The sequence below is a fragment of the Stegodyphus dumicola genome, chromosome 3 (genome assembly GCF_044657685.1).
Source record: "Stegodyphus dumicola isolate Sdum_Otavi_A_Nest chromosome 3, ASM4465768v1".
Classification (NCBI taxonomy): Eukaryota; Metazoa; Arthropoda; class Arachnida; order Araneae; family Eresidae; genus Stegodyphus; species Stegodyphus dumicola.
In genome coordinates, this window is record NC_140770.1 from 123,019,728 (window position 1) to 123,043,053 (window position 23,326).

Sequence of the window (23,326 nt, forward strand, 5' to 3'; positions counted from 1 at the left end):
AACAGGGAATTTGCCGCCTTTTAAAAAGTTCATGGGCCAGTCCGCTCCATCTAGTTCGGAAACGAAATGGTAAGTGGCGATTATCGCCGGTTAAATGCAGCTACAATTTCTCATCGTTACCTAATCCCGCGCATTCAAAACTGTATGCAAGTTTTAGAGGGAAAAGCTATTTTCAAAACCCTTGATCTTGAGCGGGCGTATCACCAAATGCCCGTTAACCCAGCTGATAGTCCCAGCTGTTAAACCAGCTGAAACTGCGGTTATTACGCCTTTTGGACTATTTGAGTTTCCGGTCATGATTTTCGACTTATGCAGTTCATGAATCATGTGTTAATCGGCCTCTACTTTCGTGTACTTTATTTTGATGACGTCTTAATCGCCTCTTCTTCAGAGCAAGAACACCTATCACATTTGAGAACAGTTTTTGAACGTTTTCAAAGGTACGGTGTCACTCTTAATCCTTCCAAATGCGTTTTTGGCCAACCAAGAGTATCCTTTCTTGGTCATGAAATTTACGCTGATGGCGTTCGACCCCTTCCAGAGTCACCGCTTTCCGCTATATGCCCGAATCATCTACAGTGAAGAACTTAAGAAGATTTCTTGCTATGCTCAATTTTTATCGACGTTTCTTACCTCATGCAGTAACCATGCAAACACCTCTAAATTCTTTTTTGGTTGGAAGCAAGAAAAACGATAAACGTGTTATAACCTGGACCGCAGAATTTTGCGAAGCGTTCCAAAAATGCAAAAATAATTTAATTTCGGCAACAAATTTGCAGTATCCTTTCGCATCTAAACCATTATCACTCTACGTTTATAAGGTATTTCTCCCGCTTTCCTAGTGTGCCTTCATGATATGGTGGTTCTGCACGCTGGGCCGGTACTCCAGAGGTCCGCGGTTCGATTCCCGGCGAAGGCGGTTGCTAATTTTTCAATCTCTCTTGCTTCCAAATATCCTAATGTCTCTACAGTGGCGCTCGAACTAAAAGGATGAGGATTCTCCACACCCAGGATTTGGCGATGGGGTTCCCTGAAAACACCAGTCGCCCTTTAAAAAAAAGGCTTATGTTTTATGCTTTTCAACAGGATAAAACTTCTCCTAGTCAAATGAGACACCTAGACTTCATAGGACAATTTTCAACAGCTATCCGTTATATTGAGGGTTCGCAGAATATTGTTGCAAACACCTTGTCTCGTATTGAAGAACTAGCCGTTCCTTCGCCAATAAAGTTTGCTGCCCTTGCGGATGAATAACACCGGGATTCAGAACTACAAACCCTCTTGAAAAGCAAATCTTCCACCAATCTCAACTTGCAGCCTATGCAGCTGTCACCTGGAAAATCACTTTATTGTGATGTTCAGGATTGAAGATTTCGACCTTATGTTCCCTCCGGATTTCACCATGCCATTTTTAGTTAGTGACATCGTCTGTCACATCCTGACATCAAGGCTTCGAAAAGAAATGATACAGCAACGTTTCGTATGGCCTAGCATGCAAAAGGACATAGCCAACTAGACACGTTCGTGCTTGGAGTGCCAAAGATCTAAAATTGTCAGACACACCACCAGCCAACTTAAAAATTTTAACTCATCTCCCTTCAATCACGTGCACCTCGACTTGGTAGGGCACTTATATTTATTAATAATAATATAATATATGAATACAATTAATTACTATGTATACATTTTTCTTACCTTGGATGAAGCAAATTTACTATATACTTCATCAAAGTCGATCCTTTCAAATTTTTCTCTTTCCACACTTAAAAATGCTAGATGACTTAGGGGATCTTGTCCCATCGTTGATTGTAAATATGTGAAAATTTATTTAATAATTTTAGCACCGCTCATAATTAGCATTTGATAATGAAATAGTAAGTAGTATTTGAAGTGCGGCTCTTAGGTTTGGAAAAACATTTTCTCTATAGATTTGTAGTGGAGTTTTAGGTTCCGTTTCTTTTCTACTGCGGAGTAACGTCATACAGTCATAGTCATTGCTCAAAACAATTAGAGGATATTGTGGGTTCGGTATGAAATAACCATATAATCGACAACCTTTTTGAACAAAAGGAAATAGAAGAGATTATAAAGGAAAATTATAACGTTTACAAAGTTGGGAATATGCAAATTTAGTCTGTGAAGTCTAAAACTATGCGTTTTAGATAAGAAGTGAGAAGCGACCTGCAGTATTCCTTTTGTAATAGGAGATTAAAAACAATTGACATGCGTTGAATGCTTCGTAGCAGTGAATATACGATGTCTCAGAAAGATGACATAGTTGAATCGGTAGCCAGGAAGGCCATCAGTCGTTTACAGGAGAGTCAAACGCAATCCATTGTAACGGAAGCATTAGGATTTTCCTAAAATGTCATTTCCAGATTATGGAATCGGATTTTAGAAACTGGATATGTTTGAGAAATCGCTTAAAATAAAAGCAGAACATATACGTGCATTTCGTTTAAAAAAATATTAACATATCTCTACTTTGGAGAAATAAAGTGGTCAGGAAGAACGTTTTGGTTGATGTACTGCAAACATTTTATTACACATTTTATCAGACAAATCAAGAAAATAAATAATTAATTATATATAATTAATTACAATAGTTATTAAGTTTAAATATATTTTACAGAAATCGATCAAAATAAAAACTGAAATTTTCCGGAAAATCTTGTTTGGAGACCATTTGGCGCCCCTCTACGAGCGGCGCCCGGGGCATCATGCACCCCCATGCCCCCCTCTCGCTACGCCACTGCTTGCTCTGTCGCATTTTGTCCTCCGATGCGAATGTCTTTAGTGCTAATGTAATAAGTAATTATGTGGTAATTTTTGTAATTAAATGTTTATTATTTAAAATCAACCATTTCTATGTGTGTTAATCCATCATGCAGTGAAACCTGGCCAAGCCTCTACAGATATTAATTGTCGCATCTCGCACACCGCGACATTGGTGACCTGTGCACGTTTTCTTTTTAATCGGAAAGAATCCGAGCAATTTCAAGGAAAGAGGAGAATTTCTTCTATTATAGTGCTTGGTGATAATACATAAAATGCATCTCAGTGAATATTTTTGTGTTATTTTGTGTATTGGATTATTTCAACATATTCGTCAATGACCAGGTTCCAGCAACGCGCGATTGGATAAGTTTTGTGCATGAAATGTATTTAGTGCTTCCCGTGCCCTGCAAATGCAATCCTGATCTGCATCATTTTATTTTCATCAGTGTTTATTTATATGTATTTAGTGCTTCACGTGCAATGTCACTGCATTCCTGAACTGCATCATTTTTTCATCTGTGGTTATGTATTATTGAAATGGCTACTAACGATCCCCTAATCGCTAATGACAAGCAAATGTCTCGCGTTGCTGTAAAATCCGTCCCATTTTGCCGTAATGATCCCAGTCTTTGTTTTTTTTTTTTTTTTTTTTTTTCAATTAGACGCCCAATTCAAGCTTGGAGGTATGATACATGATGACAAAAACTTTTATACCGCAATTTCTGCCCTCGACACCGAAATTCTACGGTCAGTCCGCAATGTAGTTCTGAAACCACTCTCGGATTACAAAAATGAGAAATTCAAAAATAAATTAATTTCAGTATATGAGGAGTCTGAAAATACCAGACTAAAGCAGCTGTTGCAGGATTTGCAACTTGGCGATATGCGCCCATCCCATTTATTGTCAAAAATACAGGAACTTGCAGGTGACAATTTTAAATCGAATGCTTTACAATCATTGCAGCTCAACCGTCTCCCGAGCAATATTCAGGCTGTTGCCACTAGTAACGAGAATCTACCCCAGTTGGCCCAAATGGCAGACAAAACTCATGATGTTCTCCAGTTACAAACAATTAATCAAGTTCAGCATCCCCAGTGTTGATATTTCATCTCCAGGTAAACCATTTCAGCCCTAGAAGAACCCAGATCCTCTTTAAAAGCCGTTTTTAATCCTAACAGCACAGTAGGAAGAACATCAGCCCAGTGAACAGAAGTATGGCATCTAATGGTCTGTTTAAGACAGCGATAAAATCTCTGTCTTAAACAGGCCATTAGGTGCCATTAGATTCCAATGGACTTGATTTTCAACGGAATTCGGATGGTACGGTGATGTGCGGATCTGTTTAGTTCCTAATAATTTTGTTAATGCAGTAAATAATTGAGACTCGAACTGTCGTTCCTGGTCCGTGGACTGAAATCGGTCAAGAACTAAACGAAGGTGTTCAATGTGCTCATTTTCATTTGTCGAAGCTACGAGAATATCATCGAAATATGGCACACAAAATCAAAGTAATGAAGGACTTCAGTTATGAACGCTTAAACGTTTGTGCGGCGTTACACAACCCAAAAGTCATAACAGGAAATTCGAATAATACAAAAGGAGTTATGACAGCAGTTTTTAGTATATCAGATGGATTGACCCGAATCTGATGATAAGCACGAGTTAAATCTAACGTAGAAAAAACACTGGTTTCCAAGACTTGCATGCAGTCCTGAATATGCGAAACTGGATATCTGTTAGGCAAAGTAACTGCGTTAAGATGTCGGTAGTCCCCACAAGGACACCAGTCGCCGTTTTTCTTGGGAACCATGTACACTGGACTGGCCCATGAACTTTTTGAGGACCGACAAATTCCCTGTTTAAGCACATATTTAAATTCTTCTTTTGCGGCCCTTAATTTCCCAGAAAACAACCGCCTTGCTTTGGCAAAGATTGGTGGTCCAGTGGTCTCTATGTAATACACAATACCGTGGTCAGCAGCTAGTGTGCAGGTTACCGAGCGGATAACATTAGGATACTGCTCAAGTAGTTTGTGGAAAGGAGAATTAGCGGCAATTAATTTAATGCCAAAATTAGTGGTATTTTCGATACCACCTACAGCAGATAATTGTGTGATTTTGTCGAGTAAGCGTCGATTTTTAATGTTGACGAAAAGAGAAAATTTTTGCGGAATATTATATATAAATATATATATATGTATGTATGTGTGTATCCTCTTTTTGAGGGTTATTATTATTATTATTATTATTATTATATGTTAGTAAATCGTGCATTTTTTGTTTTAAAAGAGATTGAATTTTGTTGTTCTTATGTTCCGGTTAATGTTTTTATGACCTTAATTAATCTGCATGAAATTGCATGAAATATTTGCAGAATTATCAACAATTTAAAGGATTATGTGAAGCTACGCCTAACGAGGCCGCCATTTGTTTACATTTAAAGCTGTTAGTAGAATTGTGAATTAAGTACGTTAGTGTACTTTGAACTTTAGTGTATTTCTATCCAGTAAGACCAAAAATTAACTTTTAATTTGGCCCGCCTAAATTCAATATATTATAATTACTTGAATAAATGTTAGTCTGAAAATTTTAATATTTAATTGTCAATACGTTTGAATTACAAACTGTGACCAACAGAAATTTCTTGCAGATATTAACTGTTAGATTTTAGACAAAGTATGAATTTAACTATTTTTATGTCATTTTTATTTTGTATGTTTTGACAAATATGTAATAATTTTCCCTTTAAATTTAATTAACTGTAAGGTTTATCCTAAGTTTTTAACAGTTAAGTTAAAGTCACTTTCCTATCCTTCTTAATTTCAGCTTTCCTGCCAGAACGTGTTTTCAGAACTGCGGTTAAATGCAAATGAAGGAAGAGCAAGTATTTAAAGTTGAAGTTCTACTGACTTCGTGAGCTAGCCAGAGTTCTGACCAGCAAGCGTTCGCCTTTTGGCTATACTCTGTCTAAAACTATTTGTACGTTTGGCCGTACTTTAGGCCCTTGATAGCTTCGCTGTTTAGTTAGCGTTAAGAGGCCAACTCCTGTAGATTTGTGATAGCTTCGGCTATATCTCTTTAGTTAAATTTAGTTAAGTTTTATTTCTTAGCATTCTTGAGTTCAAGCCCAAGTAGAGGCTTTTCTGTACGTCCTGAGAGAGGACCGATTGTGAACTTTATTTGAACAATAAAGGGTAATTAACCCTTCGTCGTTTACGTATTTATCTTGCTGAAATGAGCGATTATTCGCTTACCAGTTATTAAGGTTCCACACATTTAGCTGTCAATTCTAGGTTTGAACATTACATAACAAATTATGTTTTCTTAAATTTTTAATTTTTCTTTCCCCTTCTTGCCAGGTGCTTTTAGATCGTGCACTGGTCTGGTGCACGTGTAATGTATGTTTGAGACCACTGTTGGAAACTAATCTATATATAATAAGTCTACTTGAGTTGTGGCAAAGTGCCGCAAAATTCATGAAAATGAGAAAGGTAGGCATGTTGTTTTTCATGTGAGGCCAATTTGCTTTTGGAGAAAGTAATGGATACATGTGTCGAAGACAAGATTCCATTAACGTGAAAAACGCAAGAAATTGCAGCGAACATTTTCTACGCAGGGATTATGAAGATGACATGAAAAATCGTTTGCTTGAAAAAGAAACTATTAAAAATCTAGTGTTGTACCTAGAAAGAAAAATAATGTAGAGCATTTTTGAAAGACTACCGAATTAAGGCAGAAGAAAATTTATTTGAGACCGAATACGAAAATGATGATAGGAATAATAAATCAGACATAAATGATTTTAAAATAGAACTCACAAATGACTATGTAAACATTGCTAAATGTTCTAATTGTAAAACTAAACAAGAATTCATCAATAATTTGTAAAAAAAAAACATAGCTGAGCATTTTAGGTAATTTATAATCGGATAAATCATCAAATTAATTTCGTATAAAAAAAAAGAGTTTCTTCCTTATTTAAATGTAATGTACGTGTGCAGATGTGAATTTAAGTTAGACAATTATTTTATAAATATCTGTTATTTTATCAAATGGGAAGAGAAACATGCCAGTGTAAAGTTTACAGTTAGGCCAAAAAAGCAATCTGAGATTAGATAGTAAATTTACAGTTAGGCCAAAAATTATCTTAGATTAATTAAATTATCTTAATTATCTTAATCTTAGATTAGACAGTAAATTTACAGTTAGGCCAAAAAAGCAATCTTAGGTTAAATAGTAAATTTACAATTAGGTCAAAAATTATCTTAGATTAATTAAATTATTTTAATTATTTTAATCTTAGATTAGATAGTAATCAGTTAGGCCAAAAAAGCAATCTTAGATTAGATAGTAATCAGTTAGGCCAAAAAAGCAATCTTAGATTAGATACTAAATTCTGATTAAAACTATCGTTTCAAGAGTAATAAAATATAAGGCCCTCTTCATCTTTAACAGCAGAAAAAAGTTGCCATAAATTTCAAAAGTACACCAATCTAAGGGTCTTTTGGGGTAAGAGCGGCTTATTTTAAAAAGCTGTCATTAGAATTATTTTAGAAAAAACAATAGGATTCTTTCACTTAGTATGCAGATGAAGAAAAGACGATGAATGCCATAGTTTTTTCCTTTATGATTTAATAAGAAATGCACAGAGGGAAAAAATTGCAAAGTTTAAGAAAACAAAACTGTAGCGTACCTTAACTGTTATTTTAAAATTAATAAAAAAGTATTATTAACTTTTTAAACGTTATAAATGCATACAGTAATAAAATATTCTGTTCAAATTATAGCTACTTTTTTACGCACATTTCACTTTAAAACTGGTTTTTCAAATTTAAAACGTTAAATGTTTGCTGCGAATTTCGTCTTCTCGGTCAGTGTCACCATGACTATGTCATTACTTCTAACTTACTGTTTCAACGGGGGAAGCTCTATGAACTAGCCCTTCTCTTCTAAGTCCTGGAATAAGGTAGGCGCTGCTGCGACTTGTGTAATAATAATGCTTTACCGTATAGACAGTTGTTTCTGTTTCATCTCAACCAAGTGTGTATACCAGCAAGAGTAATACGATATTGTATTTTACTGTTTTGATAGACTAAGGTTGGTATTTATTTTAAAAATATTATAAGATATTATTTTATTTATATGATGAAATTACTTTTTACCCGTGGATAAATAATTGAACTTGAGTAATAAAGATGATGACGCAAATGGCAATGCTGCAACGTCTCTTCAAGCAGGATTTACTATTAAGCAGGCATCTAAGATGCGAAAAAGAAAATATGATGAGACATTTCTCCCATTTGGCTTTAATTTTAGCAACCATGATGGTAATGATTTGTTTAATTTGAAACAGCATTTAGGTTATTTAGATTATGAAACCATCTCAGCTGAAAAGGCGTTCTTAATCCAAGCATGCCTCATACACCAGTTAACCAAAAGAATATTTCTAACAACTGCGTTAGAGGATTTTCAAATAAATATAAACAATATTTTGAGAAATTTATGACTGTTAGCAAAAAACACTTACTCGCGTTGCACGAAGTTTCATATCTCATAAGGCCATATATGGCTCATTGGAAAAGATGTTGTATTACCTGCTGCCATTAAAACGACAGAAATACTTATTACTTCGAAGTGAATCAAATGACACTGTGACCAATAGAATACCTGAAACTAGCAACTATCAATTTGTACAACTTATTGTAAGATGTAAGTAACGATTCACTTGGACTTAAAACTAATGATTCACTTGGACGAACTATTGAGCTATGTCAGGTACATGTATCAGAAAAATTTGATGAAAAATTGCTATTTTGGCATTTTTTAAAATACATACAAGAGGGAAAGATATAAATTTGACAATTTTTTAAAATTGAAGGCTAAAATGAAAACATTGCATTGAGGTATGCACAGATAGAGCTAAAGATATAATGGACGAAAATACTGGTTTCAAATCATTTGTTAAACATGCTGATAATGATAATGCAATTTTTATACAATGCCTAATCCATCAAGAAGTTCTTGCAGAAAAAAGTAAGGTTTTATTAAAAAGACCAACATTTAGAAGAACAGGGTGGAAAATGATTCATTCGAAATGCTTTAGTCTATCGATAATTTTACAATAGAAAACATTAAAAGTTTAATTTCAAAAGTTATTACAAATGACTTACACCCTAAAAATACAATTACACAAATATTTAATATTAAATTTTGATTTAAAAAGGTCATTGTGGGTTCAAAAACCTTTTTTTATTGACATCAAAGAGATTAATCATATGCCATATAAATCCTGAGAGGAATTTATAGAACTGTTGTCTAGCAATGTGATATATTGCACCTTGATTTATTATGCAATAAAATATAAACATACTCGTCTCATCATGATTGTTTCCTTCATTAATTTAATTAATACTTGAAACAAATCCTGAAAGTATTTCTTTTCACATGTACATTGTTTATGGGAAATATATATTTTATCTTTACTCTATATTTAATATCGGAATCTTCAAACACGCTGGATGATAAAAAGGAATCGGGGATGGAAAACGTTTAAGAAGTATTGAGTTAGAGCATTCCGGTCACGAAGCGATCTATCTTACAAACATTAATATTACATTTATCAGTACCAATGTTTATCAGAAATACCGATCATTTTCAGAAGGGGTTGACACAATAGACTTCATGGCAGTTTATTTCTGAGAAGCTGCGACAGTGTTTACACTACATGGGAACACATCTGAGCTCTTTAATATCACATACTGTGTTCGACGGGCAACAATGAATGAAGTCTGCGCAACACACAGCATCTGTATAAGGACAGCAGCCATATCTGTCACATCCGATGAGGCAACAAGTGTCTGTGTCCAGGCATATCTGAGTTAGTCCTGGACACCAAATGTATTTCATTGCAATATTCATAACTAAAGCTGGTGTAAGACCATGTCTGTCTTCTTGGCACAAGATGTCCGATCCTTGACATGTTGTTTCTGTTGCACAACAGAAATCTTCATTTTCGCAACATGTTCCATTAAATTTAGGACAGCATTTCCACGTTCCAGATGTTTTACAACATGTTTGTCCCGCTGCACAGAAAAGCTGTTCTTTGCTGTCACACACTGTAATATCAGAAATCCCTGGAGCATCTGCAAAGTCGATGAAATTTTGGTCTTTGCTCAGTTTTATGTCTTGCTTGCTTCTAGACTTTGAAAGTCTCATAAGATGTGGTCGAAATGAGTCGTGCGATTTGACTGGAGCCTTTGCGGTAAATCTGTAGCAGCAACTTGTGTAATTATTTTCTGGACAGCACCACTTTCTTTCACTGGTTACGTCACAGCATTTGTAACCTTAAATATAAAGAACAAATAAAAATGACTAAATGCAGAAATAAGTATTTTTATAGTAAAGTTACAAATCATCATGTTTCCTAAATTGTCGATTATCCTGTTTGAAAATATTCAACGTTATATGGATCATCAAGAGTCTAGTGCACATTGCTCTGCAAATCTAAATTATTTCAGAGAATAGCACAATTTCTGGACTAGTCGTGAATACAGGAAACTCTGGATGATTAGTTATCTTTTATTTTCCTGTAGCTTTAAAAATACATGTTTACCTGTACCGCAAATGAGAAAATTTTATTTTTTCGTTTATCTTGCTTTATTTCAACATGTTACATAAATATAACAAAACGAATATAACCAAACAAATATACTACGTTAAAACAACAATTATGTTAAGCGACAGGAATGGGTGCAACGTGAGTAAATTTACATGAACGTAGTTTCAAAGATTCTCTTGCTTATAAATTTCGCAATTTGGTACTTAAAAACCTCAAACCAGATATATACTCCTGTGAAATTTGTAGAACTCCTTGCCGAGATGGTTTAATACGCATTGGTCGAGCAAATATAGCCTTGAAATTTCGCACAAAAAGGCGTGAAACTCGTATTCGAAAAAACGAAACTCGTAAATCTCATAAATCCTTCAATGCCCATCATTACTTGTTAAAAAAATCGCAGTTCCTTAACAAAATTATTCACGAAAATATCTTTCATTAGCGAACTGGTTATCCTGGAGGCGTTTCGCACCAATAAAAGTAAAAATTCCGTTTCCAGTGGCTTGAACTAGAGTTAACTGCGTAAAAAAGGGGCATCTTCATGAAAGACTTTCTAAAGAAAATTGTCTCATATCCACGTTACACATGGGGAAGATAATGAAAATACACATGCAGCCAGCCCGTTCGCCTAGAATCAAACACATGTCTAACTACCAGTGTTCAGCGATTTCAAATTACATTACAGGTGTGCCACAGCTGTGGCTACATTCATATTTTGATACGAATTTATTTACACTGGGGTTCTACTACCTAAGTGTGAATCTGAGAAGGAAAATGTAGAGAACTTTTATGTGTAAATGGCGCTATGCTCAGAAAATGTTGAATTAAGGTTTTGAGCAATGTGAAAAAAAATTGTGTCTCTTAATGAGAGGATGACTAATTATTTGTCTTTAAATCAATGTTTATTGCTGCATTTGAATCAGGTTGCATAGACTGTAGTCATGGCTTACTTATTCACGAATTCTGCTGATCACTATTAGGCTAGAACATAGCTTTCATTTTGAGGGTAAGAGAGAACTTTTTTTTTTATTATTATTCAGCTTGAATAGCTAAGGAAAAAATGAGCTACAGCTCGAAGTCTTATGGTTAAAATTACAAGAAAAATAGAAACTGTTCTTCAAGATGAACAGTTAGGAATAGAAGAAAAAAATCAGGAAATAAACGAGTGAAATAAAGAAGTGTCTGAAACAAATGCTACGTTACACGAATAAATACTAGCATAGAGTCACGAACATGATTAAGCAAACAGAACATGAAATCGAAATAGCAGGTAGCGAAGAATATGCAGAAAAAATAATTAAATGGAAATCGAAATTCTGCAGGTATTTGGAAGAAAACACTAAACCGGATCAAAGTACTAATCCTGATCAAAGTACTAATCCTGATGATTCGGAAGGAGCTTTCAGTAATAAATCTGATGTTATTTCTCGGTCAAAACTAGTGAAGCTTTCGAAATCAAGTATCTCAAAGTATTACATCAATGTCAGCTTAATTTTTGCAGTCAGTTTAAAAATTGCATTCATGAAAACAGAAGTTTATCACATACTGAACAATTTTCATACCTAAAAAGGCTATCAGAGGGGTTTGCGAAGAATACAATTAAAGGACAAATATATGCGGAGATCATCGACGACCGATGCTGACTCAGCGAATTACCAGCGTGACGTCATCGCAACACAGCTCAGTGCGGAGCATTCCAGACAGCGTCCAGAAGTGGACGAGAGTGGAGAGTTGCAGACGCGAGCAGATGGCTTGCTTCCCTTCAAGAGTTGAAGAAGACAAACGGTCTTCCTTTGTCTTTAGCTGATCATACTATTTAAAGCTAGCTGTGGATTTTAACATATAACGTATTCTATCAACGCCTGTGGAACTAATAGTGTGTGTAAATTCTTCATCATTATATGAATCCTGTGGACTGATAATTCATTCCTGCAACATTAATTTTTACTTAACCTTTATTACTTTTATCTATTTCTTATTAGCAAAATAAAAGCATTTAACAATGCAATATTCGTGCTCTATCGTTTTGAAAGTAGAACCTACTTATACTATTTAATATATATATATATACGGACGAATATATTTAATATATATAAGGACGAATATAATAAGGACGAATATATATAAGGACGAATATATATAAGGACGAGTGAAAATTATAAACGTCCCTTTGCTAAAAGAACGTTTCGGAAGGAACGACATTGTAATTAGTAGTCACATCATGAAGTTGGGCTCACCAGCGGCCAAGCGGTAATTGCGAACTTCGGACACTGGAACTTCGACCTGGGTTCGATTCCAGCCGAATGGGCTGTCTGTGTAGGCGTTTTCATGGTTTTCCGCAAGTGTAAGGAGAATATAAGTCTCCCTTATACAGTCCTCTACTAAAGCATTCCTTTCCTTAGCAGATAGCCCGTGTGATTTTCCATAATTAAATAAACCAAACCAAAACATATGACAAGATCTTGACCATGAAGTCACGAGTTTTCACAAGTTTTTATTGGTATGACGCAAAAATACAATTTTACATTACCTAATATTGGAAGCATGGATGAAACACCGATTAACGTCAACTTGATCAACAATGGAACTGTGGAAACAAAAAGCGTAAAATCTGTTCAAATCGAAAATACAGGCCATGAAAAGACCAGGTTTAGAATAGTATATAACATGCATGGCAGATGGAACAAAGTTAAAAACCGCGGTCATTTTCAAGAGGAAAACTACACCTAAAGTAAAATTCCAGCCAGGCATTTTCATGAAAAAATGGTGGTTGGACGAGACTGATGTAAAATTACCGATGGAAAATGTGTAGCCGAGGCGACCAGGTGCTCAACGAAATCAACACAGTTTGTTGGTGAGGGATATGTATCGCAGTCACTTAACTGAGAACATTAAAAATTCGTTTAGCACGGAACATTACTAAAATTGCCGTCATATCGGGTGTTTAACTTCCATGCTACAACATTTAGACGTCTTTCTGAATAAATCATTCAAAGATCACATGCATATACGATGAAATCACTGAAAAATGGCTGGCGAAATGTCGTATACGAAAGGACTGCGGACTATGCGGACTGCGTCACTTGATGTGCTTTGTGGTTTCGTTATTAAATCATTGGAAAGCATTAAAGTAGAAATAGTAATTCAATCCTTCCAGAAGTGTTGGACTTCTGATGCTATAGATAGCACTAAGGACGATTTGTTATGAGATACTGATGACAAAGTATAAACCGAGTCGCTAGGTACAACATGGGACACATATGACGAGTTTCCCAATATCGAAAGTTAGAGGAGCTATTTGCTTTAGGTGATGAATGTGAAGATTTTGCAGGATTTTAAATACATTGCTGAGTGATTTCCTTTATTTTCTAATGTTTTTTGCATTCCTGCTGTAAGGTGATTCCGGATTTGTGTCCTTTTTTTTTATTATTCAGCTATCGTCTTATCTGCGAAGATATAGGGTAAAAGCAAAGTTAAGTTTTAATGTCTTCAAAAGCAGAAAAAGCGATCAGAATAACTGAACACCCGAATAATTGGAATTCATATAACTGACATTCGTATAGTTTGATTATTCATTTTGTTGCAGACTCCATTCAATTACCAGGATGATCTTGCTTACGATAGTATTTGAAAGCTCAATTTTTACTCATATTGTATCTCACGTTAACAGCTTTAAAAATTTAATTCGTCAGTTTGCATATGTTTTTCAGGATGTTTTATATCACCTTAAGGCAATATGCGATGTGTATTATTTAAGAGGCTTCACTGCCTGGGTTTTCATGAGAGATATCGCCAAGACGTTGTATTAAAGATGCGAATCTTGCTTTGTAAATCCAAGACATTTTACATAGACTTGCAGATTTCTTTGCTCCTGTTGCCCTCGAAATCCATTGAGATCTTGATTAAATCTATCCCAAACTCAAGATTGTTGTGTTACTAACTTTACTTTATTACTTACAGCTGAACAGCCAGTCCTCTGCGGCAGTCAGTATACCGGCCAGGTAGCACAGCTGATAGGACTGTCGTAGAAACTGTCTAGATCAGCGGTTCTCAACCTTTTGACTAACACATACCACCTAAACAAAAACTGAAAAACATTAGTACCACCACTACATTTTAGAATGATTATTTTTCAATTTTACTAGAAATATAAGTATTGCCATTTGCACAACCTATTGGCTATTTGTATTAAGTACGCCCACGTAAAAAAACTATTAGATTTAAAATTGGTTACCGTTTTAATTATCAAAATTTAAGTTATAATACTTTAATTCTAAAATTTAGTGTGAAATTTGGGCCTGTTTAAGAGAGATCAATTTCTTTATGTCTGGTCTCATTTCATTTAGGTTTAACCCTAAATTAAGGTACACTTTTAATTTTGGTCTGTATTTATATTTCCGATATAACATGGAAAAAATCCTTGTTCACACAAACAAGTTTTAAAAAAAGGCGTTACAAATTTGATAGCTTTATTTGAAATTCCTTTCGGTTCAGCCAAAAGTTAACAAGTATGTCATTTTTGAAATCTTCAGTTCGATCATAGGAAATTTCTATTAAGTGGTTCTTTTTCTTTACGAGATTTTTGAATTTAATAGTTAAAAATACTGTGTTTCTTTGCGTACCACTGGTTGAGAATCGCTGGTCTAGATTGCAGGTTCTATAGACAGTCTTTGATAAACGGCAATAGAGTACTGTGCTTCAGCTCTTTTCATATTCGCCAATTTTTACTTCGAATGTGCTGTCCGATATTATAGAACTACTAATATAATTGTAGCACATTGTAACCAAATCTAGTGTTCTACAGAAAAACATGTCATAATAAAGCATCGCTATACAGAAAGAGGTTTAATATACTCCCATCAATTAAAGAATTTTTATACCAGACATATAATGGAAAAAATGTTATAATGAATGATCGAGTTATAATCAACTTCGACTGTGGCTTAAGCTCATGTTTTAAAGCATATTTTTGCACAAATGTTATCAGATGCATATTCTCATATATTTTATCATGAAACGTTTAGACTTACTTACCTTTGCCGCAAATATTGTGCTTGTCACAAAAGTTTGAAGTTGAACTGTGAAATATGTGTGCTAGAACCATTGTATGTAACCACCACAAGAGCATCATAACATTTCCTAGTTTTTGATGAAAAAAAAAAGTGAAAGAATAGTGCATGAATAACTGATCTTCAAGGAAATATAAAGATATGAAAAGTTAATATAAATGATCATTTAAAGCTAAACCAAGTCATACAGAAATGACGCGGTATTTCTAAAAGTTACAAATTTTTAAAACTGTAAAAATACACCTATTTCTAAATCCTGTCTTCAGTAAATTAATTAATAGGAAAAGCATATTCATTCTGTGTATTTTAAATGTTAATATGTATATATGACGCTACTGTAACGCACATTCATTTATAGAATGTTTGCAAATAAAGAGAGAAATTTATGTGATTTATTGTACAAAGTATAGGATAGGTGACAACTTCATATTAATATTTCTTAAAGAATTAAATATAAATGCCCTTTTACATCATACTTATATTGTACTGCAGCAGCTATAATTGCCGAACAGAAAAGATATCGCCCCAGATTCGTTCGCTCTTAGACAAATGTTAACGTTAATGGTTCAAGCATCGTTCTACGGCCCAAGAGATCGGAGGCTGTATTCCGACATGAGCAAAGCAGCTAAGAACCTTCACACGTGCCCTCAATCGTCGAAAATTGCCATTAATAATTTTAAATTGTAAAACCCAAGAGTGGGCAAAAGTCGGTCCACCTTTGACCAAAGGTGTCCTTTTAGTTGCTTAATGCGGCTTAACAATCGGCTATTATGATTGTTTATCCAAATATAGCTCCTCTTCCTCTGTCTCTCTCTATATATACAGTGTGTGGGATAACGAAAAGAATCTAGGTCATAGGAAATCCCAGATCATAATTCCTGCTATAAGTCGAATTTCGTTTATCTAAACAAGTTCTTGATATTAGGATTTCATTTTTCATATATTGGTAAATTTTGAAAGAAACTTTCATACCGAATGATGCCAAGTAGCGATGAAATTCGTAACAATTTCTGGAAAACTTTATAAGTTATTTCCAGCAAAGTGTAATTTAAATTAATCCTTCCTGATATTTTTTATTCTAATAGTATTATTAAGAGTATACGAGCTCGTAATGAGTTGAATGCACACATATCCCACTTCGAGGCATTGATTTGCTTAGTTAAATAGTCTAGACGAGTAGTCATTTGATCCACTGACTGCTGGACTTGATCAGTTCTGCCTGGGTGGTGGTCTTTGCCGGTTGTTTGCTAGATTTACCTCGTTACAATGCCTCGAAGTGGGATATGTGTGCATTCAACCCATTACGAGCTCGTATACTCTTAATAATACTATTAGAATAAAAAATATCAGGAAGGATATTTCATGAGTACATTAAAGCGCTTATAAAGTCCTTGACATCCGCTACTCATAGGAGCTTTCTGTATTTCAGGATCCCGGACGCCATCGATGAAGTACGGCAGGGACAGGATTTCCCTTGTTTCTCGCGGACACTCCAAAAAGGCGAGATGAGACAGCCTTTCAGCATTCGTAGCAAGTTCCTGGAGTGTTTCCGTGGATTTCTGTTGACGGGATTTTAATTGAAGCCTGTTGTAATTTTTTCAACCCTTCTCCTCAAAATGCAGCTCCTTCGCGCTGGATAGAACTTCTAAGTCTAGTCTCCGGTTTGCGGGAAGAATTTGATGGATATCCGCTGCGTCTGCTCTCTTAGATGGTAGGCTCTAGTTTTGGAATTTCATTCATTTGCGTTTGCCAATATAGGGAACTGAGACTCTCTCGTGTACTTGCGAGGAGGTTTTTCCGTCATACGTGAATACCTTTAGAGAGGCTCGGGACGGCATATGTATAAATTTAAGGCTTCAGAATTGTGACTAGCTATCAGGTTGGATGTCTTCAAGCTATCAACTTCCTCGGCGACAACAGCAGAAACTCTGTCATCGATTTTCTGTTCGACAGCAGAGACTCTTTCTTCGATTTATTGTTTGACAGCAGAAACTCTTTCTTCTGTTTCTCAAACTTTATTTTCCAACCGTGTCTATTCTGCCTTCCATAGTCTTAAGTATGTTTTCTATTATGGCAGTAATTTCTCTTTTCATTTCCTCTTGACCTGCTTCAATCTTTCTTGAATGACTAGAAGACGCCTTCCATCTTTCCTGCCCCCCCCTTTTTCATCTTGTCATCTCTTTTTGGCCCGCTTTCATTTCTTCTTTGAATGCAGCCGAGGTTGCCATCAGTTGTTTTAGTTGAACCTCCATCGATTTTGTCATCGGCACGCACTCTCACTTCTGACACCAAAATTTGCTGCATGCATACGGTTTCGTAACGGACTTAATGCATACAGAAGAGATGATAGCTTGATCGAATTTATATTACCAAAAGAAGTAGTGTTTTAATTCAGAAAAGACTTCGGAGTATTGAGAAATCTCTGTGCGAGCTTCGAACTTTAGATGCGATTTGCATTGCCGTGTTTTTAACGTTCTTAGTAGTTTGAAGTGTAAAGTACTGATTGGGCTGTGTTATACTCATAACAGTTGTACGAGTACTTTCGTGGAGTGTTCCAGAACTGTAAAGTGTTTCTTTGGGGAAAAAAATTCTATCAAGCCATCATGTGTTCTGTGTACATTCAATCCATTACGAATCCGTTATCACGTAACAGTATAATTTCATGTGGGTCTACATAAAAAAATCATGCTTTGAAGTGTATACTGTTGCCATACGAAGTTCCAAAACTAAAGATAAGAAAATTAAATTAAGCTGCGGCCCACTTGTCGAATGCTCCGTGGCTTCGAAATTGAATATTTATGAGTTGATGCGTGATGTAATTGGAATTTACATATTATTAAATGCATAGAAGGAAACTTCGAGGTGTTTCTGTTTTCTGCTTGTGATAAACTGAAGGTGTGATAAACACTTCGCCCGTGATAAACTGAAGGTCTTCTATATGACGATGTACAAAATATCTCGTTTCAGCTTAATAACGTAAAAGTTCATTGCTAAGTACAGCCTAAATTAATCTTTAAAAATAATTTTACTTGGACTTCAAGATAATATTTTACAAAGCGGATAAATCTGTCAATCGAATAAGAATTTGCACTTATAATTATACCCATTATATTGGTAGCTATTAAATAAAAATATCTCACCATAATGCAGATAGTGGAGGTTTTAAATTTTAAGGTTTTTTTTTTTTTCATCAATAGAAGTATAAAAGAAACTTTAATTACAGAATAGAACACCTGACAATAAGTGTAGGCAAATAAAGCTTATTAATATTTTAGCGGTAGATAAAATAATACTATAATTTTATAAGTAGTAGCTAAGGGGTGATCCTAAAATCGCGCATATCGAGTTTTCAAAGAGTGTGGAAAATCCAGAATGGATATTAATGGCCTACTGTCTCAATGGATCGTCATCCTATTTTGGTACAAGTCATATGCCACTTGTAATGTCAATTAAAGTTTATGTTGTTATCTCTAAGACCCATTTGTATGACGCAAAATGGAAAAGAAGAGTTTTTCCCAAGTAGGTAAATTTTTATGATTGAGCATTACTTCTCATTCTTACGGTAAATTTGTTGAAGCATTTAAAGACGACCTTCCCAGATTTTCATGAATCTAGTAAGACAATGATTTTCTTCCTGGCAACATGATTTACAAAAACTGGAAAGATTCATCTTAAGAAAGGGATGGCTATCCGTCTCTTCGGAGTTCAATCAAAATCGACGGAGTCTGGAATAAAATGTTGCAATCACCAACACAGAGTGAAAAAATGATGGCATCGTAATCAAATTAATGTGTTGCGAAGTAGTGCTGAATTATAAAAATTCATTCTGTTTAGGAAAAGATCATCTCCATCTTCACCGAAAAACTTTTTAAAACCAACGGCGTAGATTTTCACTAAAATTTTTAGTGATGTCATAATTGTAAGGAGGGTTATCCAATTTCCCATTAATATCCAGTGAGTTTTTTTTCAGTATTTGAATGCATTTTTTCCTTATCACAATGATATACGAATCAAAAGAGAGTTTTTTTCAACATGATTTAGATTTGGGATATTAAATTCGAGTATAGCTTCAACTGTAGAAATTAAAATTTAAGAAAATAAAAACCGTCCTACCAACCCCACGAAAATTTCTCAGAACAAACAGAACATGGAATTAGAACGTAATTTATGATAATAACATAAAATTTGGGAAACTAAAATTACTTAAAATATAAGAACAGTGTTAAATAATTTTAAGAATAAATATTTTAATGAGTAATTAAAGTTTCTTTAAAATAGTTTAAACAAAATATACCCTTAATTAAATAATAAATTCATTAAAAAAATTTGTTAAGTTTGTAAATAATTAACAATAAGTGTTGCATTTCAGATGACATGTAGTTTGTATTTTATACGTACTTTCATTTAATTTTATTTACTTAATGTTTTTTGGCCACTAATAATTATTGTTAGCCCAAAGAGCTATAAATTTCGTTTTGGCATTTTGCGTTGGAACCTTTAAATGCCGATTCTCTTTTCAGATTGTTGCCACCAAATATTATCGCCCTGTGTTATATTTAAAGAAATTAAATAATAAAGAATCTGCATAAATGTATGTATGGTTCTCACACTGTGCTAAAACAACGGTACCTAGAGCCATCAAATTTGGAATAACGTAATCTTCGACACAATATGGGCATCTGGAAGCATTAATTTGGAATTTGTTTTATTATCGATTTCAGATTTTGTAACATTTCAACAAATTTCTTATTAACAAACTCAACGGTTTCAAAGCGAGCAATGGCAAAATTGTACGGAAAATAAAACATTTTTATCTCCAGCCCACGAGACTGTGTATCGGAAATTCTAAAGATATGCTCGTTTTAATATTATTTTGCGATATTGCTGTTGAATTGAATTTTAATTACAAAGAACATTTAATAAATAAAGGTAACACACAAAAGGTTAAAAAACTTTCCTTTGGGCTTACTGGCAACAAAACAACCTATGGAGTTATCAAAAATGTGTGGATGCAGTAGGTAAGCTTATTAAAAGAATATTTTGTCATTTACATGAATGATGTTTTACTTAGGAGGCAAACTTTTTTACAACAATAAATTAATACTTTAGAACATGTTTATTAGTCTCTTAGAGTCCGTGATACGCTAGTAGCATAATAATATATTTTGACGCGTAAATGAAAGCTAAGTATTAAAAGTAATAATAATAGCTTTTAAAACTGGAGTTTCATATTCAGCTAATATTACTTATAGTTTTAATAGATTATTAAACTATACTGATATAATCTAATAAGGTTGATTGTTTAGTAAGAAGTAGCTATCTGACAATCATTTAACACAAATTTTAAAAGTAGAATAATACACTTTTGAACAGAAAGGGATGATAATACTCTTAAGGAATAAAAACGAAAATAATAAGAAAGACAGGATTTCATATTAGAGTAATTTGTGAACAAGTTCGATTAAAAGCACGAGCCGCTTGCGGCATAAAATTTTGGAGGACGTCAGTTAAGTTTTTATTTCAAGCATCAAGTAATAAAATTAAAATTTGCTTTTTAATCTATATAGAGCATTAAATTTACTAATCGCATAGAGTACCGAAAGTGCTAGAACTTGTCGAAACCGGACTTGTTTGCAAATGCATTTGTCTCTTCTATAAGTTCAAATATAATTATTAAATTAGTAAATGTGCAGATCATTTGTGTTTTCACCGAAGTTCAAACAACAGATTTTGAAATTGCTAGCTGGACATACGCCATTGAGACATTTCTTTTAATTTTCTTCGTAAATAGACAGTAAGTTTGGATTTTGAAGTAAAATAATGTCACTAGATGGCAGCACCATCAAAAGAGCATTGTAAAAGTGCTTGCAAGAAGCGAAACTGAGGACATTAATAGTTCCTAATTATTGAAGTGCATGATACTAAGAAAAAAGGATTAACGGAGGAGAAGAAATGCAACAGAAAACCGATAACCCAAGTACTCAAATTTCAAGATTGCACCGCACTTCGGAACACGATATCCAAGGAGAACAGTTTTTTTTTTATAGCCCAGGCTTCATTATGCAAGGCCGAAAAGAACGGTGGTAAAATATGATTAATAATAAATATCACGCAATTTACATTAAATCAAATATAAGGAAATCAATGGAAAGATTAATAAATTAGGGATTAATAGGTAAATAATAAAATAAATGTATTATAAAAGTCAAACGAAATAATAAAATAAAGTTTGGCATAATGATGTTAACAAGCCAAGGTACTAAGGATAAATTTAAAACAAATAGTTTTAATGCGCAAGAAACTTTGAAAGCTGGAGAAGGGTAACCCAACATAAACAAAAGTTTATAAGAATGTAGAACAACAGGCCTAGCTGTAGCCCTTTTAGTTCTTTTAGGTCAGTGGTCCCAAATTGCGTTTAAATAATAAAATTGCTTCTTTGTTTACTTTTGTAGAGAACTCGAGAGCTATTCAAAATGCTCGCACTGTAAAGATGGTCGAATGCCAAAATCTACCCCGCGCGAAGTTTCTTGAGATAGCGGTACCATATTTGACTGCCACCTAACGAACACAGGATCGAATCCCAAGATCAATTTTTATAACTGCTTTTATAACTCTCGCAAGCTGCTGCATTTCTAATCAATGCTAAAAAATGGCGACACGAGGAAACAACTACCTACGGAGCAGCATCAAACAAACGTATCATAACATGATCCTCACAATTTCTAATCGAATTAAAGTCTTGTTAGTTACAGCTAAAACACCAAATTGGATGTATACAACTATTAAATATTCCAGAGCCGTCTTTAATCATAGGCGACATAAGCAGCTGCCTAAGGAGTCATTTAAGATTATTCTAATTAAACAAAGTTAATTTTGCTTTGTTATTAAAATGTCGATGCAATGTGACCGTCCGATATTGCCACATGCGGCGGAATAATTTTTGTTATTTTACATCAACCGCGCTGGTAAATCACCCGGAATCCCAGTATTAGTGATTCCCCGGCTCATTTCTTTATCGATCGCTACACATAGGGAAACTCGCAGCTCTGGAAATACAGGGCCCTCTCCTATTTTAAAAAATACAGGGCAATCCTGTATACTGTACTTGAATATAACAGAATGCTACGTATAGGTGGGTATAATAGTCAGTTTTCGATGCATGTATTATAAATTATAAATTGAATAGCAGTTTTCTGCTATTTTAAATTTTCTGCTTATTGATAAACTTTATTGGGTCTTATAATATCACATCACACATGCTCTTCCATAAAATTAGATGTAGAAAACAAAATATCTCGGAGATCACAATATAAATAATAAAGAAATCCAACCAGGATAACAGACAAACATGTATTTTTCGACGATTACACACACTGTTACAAAAAAAAAAAAAAAAAAACTGCGGTTAACAGTCTATTACACCAGCCTTCAGCTGAAAATATTCCTCCATCACGTGATGCGCAGCAGTTGCTTAAGTTCGCTTGGTGAATCACTGTTATTTTTAAGATGCCACCAAACCGGAAGGATACCGTCCGATAAGTCTACTCCCAGGACTAGGTAAGATTTTCGAACGGGTCATCTATAAAAGAATTGAGCCGCATATGGATAAGCTCCCAATGGAACAATTTGGTTTCCGTAAAAATCTCTCAACGACAAAACAACTTGTTCGTCTGTGTGAATTCATTGGATCCGCTTTATTTAGGCATCAAAGTGTCGCCTTACTCATGCTAGACGTGGCGAAAGCTTTCGACCGCGTCTGGCATGAGGGGCTCATTTTCAAGCTCATCACACTTGATTTCAGTAGAGACCTCATCTTACTTATCAACTCTTTCATACGGAACCGCAAATTCTTTGTAAATTTTGG

The 23,326-nt window shown here is 34.5% G+C and overlaps 1 protein-coding gene across 1 annotated transcript in view; it reads right to left on the bottom strand.

Annotated features, from left to right (window-relative positions):
- Nucleotides 1-9,451: 9,451 nt before the first annotated feature.
- The window catches only part of LOC118204589 (progranulin-like), a 52,452-nt gene continuing 38,577 nt past the window's right edge, over nt 9,452-23,326 (bottom strand). The window contains exons 3-4 of the mRNA XM_085813269.1: nt 15,428-15,532; nt 9,452-10,121 (exon numbers count right to left, since the gene is read on the bottom strand). Coding sequence (XP_085669395.1) covers nt 9,499-10,121; nt 15,428-15,532 — 728 coding nt within the window. The 3' untranslated portion in view covers nt 9,452-9,498. The remainder of the gene's footprint in view (nt 10,122-15,427; nt 15,533-23,326) is intronic.